The following is a 6,483-nucleotide window of genomic DNA, read 5'->3' as shown; positions in this document are numbered from 1 at the left end:
TTTGAACCCATCATCCCTTGTCCTGTCACTACAGTCCCTGATGAAGAGTCCCTCCCCTGCATCCTTGTAGCCCCCTTCAGACACTGGAAGCTGTTCAGAGGTCTCCACACAGCTTCTCTTCTCCAGGCTGAACAGCCCCAATATTCTCAGCTTGTTTTTGTATGGGAGGTGCTCCAGCCCCTGATCATCCTTGCTTGCCAGAAGCACCTTGTCCTTCTTCCCATCACCCCATCACCTACCGCATGCCATCAGCCAAGCAGAGCCCCTGCACCCTGGCCCATCTGGCTCCTCTCCCCCGTGCCCACCCCAGCTTGCAGCATGGCCGGTTTCCACCGAATCACTGCACCCATGGGTCTGTTTAACTGGAACTGGGGCTGCAGCACTGCGGCCTGGCCCTGCTCCACAGCAGCCGGTGCAGTGGGGGGGACCCTTCCCAGCTCCCCACCCCAGCGTCACCCACATCCCTGGAGCCTGAATTGCCCAAAACATGCCCAAGCTGCCCCGTTGCCACCTGAGTCATCCAAACACCCTGGCCCTGCCTCCGTCACCAGCCCCACACCCTCTGCCCAGACCCCACACCCAGCCCCACACCCAGTGCCTGCTCCACCTGAGCATCCCCTTCCCCTAGCCTTGGTGCCATGGGGGCTGTGGGGGTCCCAACAGTGCCATGGGCAGCGCACATAGTGATTGGGAGCATTGGGTGCTGGAGGGTCACACCACCATCACTGCGGGTGATGTGAGCAAGGGATGTGGATGCACCGCGCCAGCATCGCGGGTGATGCAGTTAGGAAGGGATGGACGTGGAGCACCAGCACCAAGGGTGATGTGGTGAGGAAAGGATGTGGATGAGCATCGCCTGGAGGTGTTGACGGGCGTGGGAGTGTGTTGTCTGGACAGGTGCCGGTATCCAGGCATGGGGCTGGCCAGGCGAGCCGGCAGCATGGCAAGGCACACACAACATGGCACAGCATGGCACGGCACGGCACGGCACAGCACAGCATAGCATGGCACAGCATGGCATGGCACGGCACAGCACAGCATGGCACAGCACAGCACAGCACAGTATGGCGCGGTACAGCACGGCATGGCAAGGCACAGCACAGCATGGCATGGCACAGCACAGCATAGCATGGCATGGCACAGCACAGCATGGCACGGCACAGCACAGCACAGTATGGCACAGTACAGCACGGCATGGCAAGGCACAGCACAGCATGGCATGGCACAGCACAGCATGGCATGGCATGGCACAGCACAGCATGGCACGGCACAGCACAGCACAGCACAGTATGGCGCGGTACAGCACGGCATGGCAAGGCACAGCACAGCACGGCATGGCAAGTCACAGCACAGTATGGCATGGCACAGCACAGCATGGCACGGCACAGCATGGCACGGCACAGCACAGCACAGCGCAGCATGGCACGGCACAGTATGGCATGGCACAGTATGGCATGGCACAGCATAGCACGGCATGGTGCGGTGCACTCTGGTCAGCACACAGCCCTGGCACCTGTGGGTGAATCCCATGTACAGGGACATCCCCTGGGAACGTAACCTGGGCAGGAGCCCCTGTGGTACCAGCAGCTCGGGCAGCACCAAACCCATGGTTCCAGGAGGGGTCCTGAGTGGGAGGAGGATGAAGAAAATAAGGGAGACGTGAGGAAGAAGATGAAGGACATAGGTGAGACGCAAGGAGAAGAATAAAGGAACGTAGGGGAGATGAGTGGAGAGGAAGGCGCAGGACACAGGAGATTCACCCGGATGGTGTCACCCTGGCGCAGCCTGAGCCATGGGTCTGGCCCCAGATCCATGGGGCAGGGTCAGCACCAGTGGAGCCAAGGCTGTGTCTGGGCCGGCGCATACAGGGCCCAGCACTGGCACTGGCAGCAGCATCGCAGTGCTGAGGAGCCATAATCCAAACGGGGAGGAGAGTTCAACACCGCAGGCTCAGCACCAGCACGTCGGAGCGGTGCCAGTGGTGGAGCTGCAGCAGTGCTGACCTGTGCGCCTGGCAAGCACGAAGATGGCCCCGGGGCCATGGCAGGTCAGGCATGCAGCAAGCCATGGTGTGCTGTGCTGGGTTGTACTGGAGCATACTGGGCTGTACTGTGCTGGGCTGTGTCGGGTTGTGCTGGGTGTCATGGTGAGATCCCTGCACCCACACATGCAAATACTCTTGCATGGTGAGAGCTGGTGCCTGCACACATGCACGGGCACAGGCACGGCACTGCACACGTGTGTGCTTGCACATGAGCTGTCCCAGCAGAGCGGAGCCAACACCAGGCGCCCGCGGCATGTCTGGGCTCTGCCCCATGGCATGAAGCAACCGGGGCTGGTGTGTGGCTCCATGCGGGAGTGCAGGGCAAGGCAGAACCCACTCCGGTGTTCCCACGGCTGCACAGGAGCAGTTGGGAAACGGGGCAGCACCTGCTCCCCCTCCATGGGAGAGGGACGGCACCACCGCATGGCACAGCGCTGCAGCTTGGGTTATGGAAACATGGAGTCACGGAATGGTTTGGGTTGGAAGAGACCTTAAAGCTCCTCCAGCTCCAACCCCTGCCACGGGCAGGGACCCCTTCCACTGGAGCAGGGTGCTCCAAGCCCCTGTGTCCAACCTGGCCTTGAGCACTGCCAGGGATGGGGCAGCCACAGCTCCTCTGGGCACCCTGTGCCAGCGCCTCAGCACCCTCCCAGGGAAGAGCTTCTGCCTAAGAGCTCAGCTCAGTCTCCCCTCGGGCAGGTTAAAGCCATTCCCCTTGGCCTGGCCCTACAGGCCCTTGTCCCAAGGCCCTCTCCAGGTTCCCTGCAGCCCCTTCAGGCACTGGAGCTGCTCTCAGCTCTCCCCTTCAGGAGCCTTCTCTTCTCCAGGCTGACCCAGCCCAGCTCTCAGCCTGGCTCCAGAGCAGAGCTGCTCCAGCCCTCGCAGCAGCTCCGTGGCCTCCTCTGGACTCTCCAGCAGCTCCAGGTCCCTCTTGTGCTGTTGCCCCATCCCAATGTGCTGGCTACCCACAGCCATGAGGGCACCAGGGTATTCATGGGGTCCCCTGTAGTGCTGCATCCTCCTGCCTGGTCCTATGCTGGGGGGCAGCTGGGAATAGTGCACGGATGCAGGTTGAGGTGGGTGAGGCACCTGGGCTGATGGCCCAGTCCAGGATGTTGGAACACTCCTGCACGTGAGTCGTCCCCAGGGGTCACAGCAGCACAGAGGGGTCTGTAGCCAGAACCCCCTGCATGCTGGGCTGAACCCCCAGAGCACGAGCAGCAGGGCAAGGAGGGGATTCTACCTCTCTGCTGAGTGAAGGGGAGACCCCCCCTGCATCCTGCGTCCAGCTCTGGGGCAACAGCACAAGAGGGACCTGGAGCTGCTGGAGAGTCCAGAGGAGGCCACGGAGCTGCTGCAAGGGCTGGAGCAGCTCTGCTCTGGAGCCAGGCTGGGAGAGCTGGGCTGGGGCAGCCTGGAGAAGAGAAGGCTCCTGAAGGGGAGAGCTGAGAGCAGCTTCTGTAATTCTGAAACAGGTTATTGGGATCTCAGCAAAGGCCAGACTGCACAAACAGCCTCAATCATGGGCAGCCTCCAGCCAGACCTGAGAACTCTGGTCATTAACAGGGGACAGTGGGAGATAAAGGGCCCTTGGATGGACCCCCTTTTTGTTCAGCCTGGAGAAGGCTCCTGAAGGGGAGCCCTTGGAGCAGCAGCAGCTCAGAGGGACGTGGAGCTGTTGGAGCTCCTCTCCTGGGCGTGGGCTCCCGCAGGAATTCCAGCGATGCATCCCGGGTTTGGAGGTGTAACCGGCACGATGCCCGCTGCCAGCACCGCGACACCCGGGGCCTGCCTGGCGCCTCTGCCGGTGTCACACCTCACCAGTGATGCCCCTTGGACCACGACCAAGAGGACAGGAATGGACAGACAGACCCACAGCTGGCTGGGCACTCATAGAAAACCATCTACTGTTTATTGGTGCTGGCGGGCCGGGGTTACATTCAGCTCTACTGCTCTTCGGTTAGGGGGTGGTGGCAGCATGCGGCAGCGGGGCTGGGACCTGTGCCGGGGGGGTGCAGTGCGGTGCAGGACCCCCCCGGCAGCCCCTGCCCCACTGGGATCAGGGTGGCTGCAGCCGGAGCCCTAGCGCAGGTACCGACAGGGAAGGGGGGTAGCACCAGAACCGGGGCTGCGCCGCCAGGGAAGGCACTGAGCCCGGCCACGGCCCACTGGGGTGCGGGCAGCGGGATGGGGGAAACCCCCTACCCAGCACTGATGGCACTGGGGGGACCCCTAACCCAGCACTGAGGGCATGCGGGGAACCCCCAACCCAGCACCAACGGCACCGGCAGCCACCCCAAGGGGTAGAGCCCACCACGGTGGTGTCTGGCCTGCCCCAGCCCCACTGCCCCAAATGCTGCGGCTGCAGTGGGCACTTGGAGCACATCAGCGGGGCTGCAGCGGGGCAGGGGCTGCAGCAGCTGGACCAGGGGGTTGCTGTGAGGCACGGGGGTGCTGTGGATCAGAGGGGTGCTGTGGGGCAGGGGGGGTGCTGTGGGGCAGGGGGTTGCATACATGCTGCAGCAGCAGTGCAGGTCAGACCTGTGGGCACATGGCTGCAGCTCTGCTATCCTCCGGCAGACAGGAGGGTCCTGAGTGGGGCCGGCTGAGGGTGCTGGTGCAGGGGGTCAGCGGCAGGGGCTGCACCGCTGTGGGGGGGACCCCTCGGGGGGCTCTGCAGTGGGCACAGAGGCACTGGAGCTGCATGGTGCTGCCAATCCCACGGCCTGCCCCACACGTTGCGGCTGCCCTGGGGTCCCACTGCCCCATGGCACAGGCAGGGCACAGCCTGCAGCAACACCCAGGGCAGCAGCACCTGGGGCAGCAGCGGGGGCCCGCAGCGACACAGACTCACCTGCCGCTGCGGCAGCCAGGCTCTGTTCGGCCACGGGGAGCTGCAGCTCGGCTGCGTCGGGCAGGAGGGAGCCGCGGGCGCGGGGGCACCGGTCACCAGAGCGCGTCCTGCGCTGCACCGACTGCGAGCACAGAGGGGCAGCGCTCGCCAGGGGCCGGGGGGCACAGGGGGGGCCGGGAGGTTCTGCAGCTCTCACCTTCCTGGCCAGGGGGCTGCAGGGGGCCGAGGCGCTGCTGTAGAGGCTGAGGCTGGAGCTGGAGCGGGTCGGGGACAGCGCCTTGGATGAGGGTGACGAGGCACTGCCTGCGCCCGCCCCGAAGGCCTCCGCGCCCAGGTACTTCTCATTGATCTTCAGGTTGGTCCTTCCCTTCACTGGGGTGATGGAGGCGGTCACAAGGGCTGGGAACGGGGCCGCAGCCCGCAGGGGCCCCGCTGCAGCATCGCACTGCAGTGCCCACTGGCAGCCCCCCTGGATGCGGGTGCCAGGGTGGGGGGACCGCCCATCCCCACCTCTGCAGGGGTCGTTCTTCACCAGGAACTCATCAAGCGCGATCCAGCCGCCACCGACCCGCACCATGAGGGTGCTGCGCAGGATGCGCACCATCCGCAGCTGCTGCGACTCCCCAAACTGCAGCGACACCGTGACACGGGGGGGGGGGCAAGGGCAGGAGGGGGTCAGGGCAGTGCAGGGAGCGTCAGAAGGTTTGTCAGGGCTAGGTGCTGGGGAGTGGGTGCCAGGGCAGGTCCCCGCACCCAGCTGCGCCTACCACCAAGCCATTGGGTCCCATGCATCCCTGTGCTGCAGCCCGCAGCACCAGGGGGCCCGGAGGACATGGGGACGTGCCCCCTCCCGGGCAGGCACCGCAGTGCATGGGAGCTGCAGCACCTGGCATGGTGCAGGCTGCGCACCGGTGCGGCGGTGCTACCAGCACTTACCCGGTACCTGTTGGCACTGATCTGCTCCACCTGGAACCGCTTGGCACAGTTGCACTGGGCCACTTGCCGGTTCACCTGCAGGGTGAGCACAGGGGTCACCCCCCAAGGGACTCTCCCCACCCCAGCCCCTGTGGGACACCCCACCCCGTGCAGCCCCCCCAGCTGCAGTCGCACCTCATCCTGGATCTGGTCAGCATCGGCGCCGCGGCGCAGCAGGTCCCGGTTGGGGTGCAGGGCACTGACGAACTCACAGTAGTCGATGAACCCGTCGCCGTTCATGTCAAAGATGCTGGCAACAGTGTTCATCTCCAGAACGTTGGTGGGGAACTCTGGGTGGGAACGGGACTCTCAGCACATTGGGCCAAGGGCAGATGGTGCCAGCACTGAACCACTGCCCCCAGAGAGGGGATCATGGTTTGTTTTGAAGGGACCTTAAAAAGCTCATCCAGTTCCAACTCGCTCCCATGGGCAGGGAGCCCTTCCACCGGAGCAGGGTGCTCCAAGCCCCTGTGTCCAACCTAGCCTGGAGCACTGCCAGGGATGGGGCAGCCACAGCTTCTCCATTCAACCTCTTCCACCACCCTCATGGTAAAGAATTTCTTCCTAACACCTCACTTAACTGTTCCATCTTCCACACAGAAGCTGTTAC

The 6,483-nt window shown here is 64.1% G+C and overlaps 1 protein-coding gene across 1 annotated transcript in view; it reads right to left on the bottom strand.

Moving 5' to 3' along the window:
* Positions 1-3,931: 3,931 nt before the first annotated feature.
* The window catches only part of PLEC (plectin), a 66,322-nt gene continuing 63,770 nt past the window's right edge, over positions 3,932-6,483 (bottom strand). The window contains exons 73-78 of the mRNA XM_061479099.1: positions 6,009-6,163; positions 5,835-5,909; positions 5,409-5,526; positions 5,095-5,270; positions 4,899-5,019; positions 3,932-4,718 (exon numbers count right to left, since the gene is read on the bottom strand). Of these exons, the coding sequence (XP_061335083.1) occupies positions 4,672-4,718; positions 4,899-5,019; positions 5,095-5,270; positions 5,409-5,526; positions 5,835-5,909; positions 6,009-6,163 (692 nt within the window). The 3' untranslated portion in view covers positions 3,932-4,671. The remainder of the gene's footprint in view (positions 4,719-4,898; positions 5,020-5,094; positions 5,271-5,408; positions 5,527-5,834; positions 5,910-6,008; positions 6,164-6,483) is intronic.

This window comes from Pezoporus flaviventris, unplaced genomic scaffold (assembly GCF_033815535.1).
Source record: "Pezoporus flaviventris isolate CSIRO_AGI_PZ_B2104156 unplaced genomic scaffold, CSIRO_AGI_Pfla_v1 ptg000142l, whole genome shotgun sequence".
In the NCBI taxonomy this organism is placed as follows: domain Eukaryota; kingdom Metazoa; phylum Chordata; class Aves; order Psittaciformes; family Psittacidae; genus Pezoporus; species Pezoporus flaviventris.
Note: the sequence above shows the minus strand (reverse complement) of the source record. Positions and strands in the feature narration are given on the sequence as shown.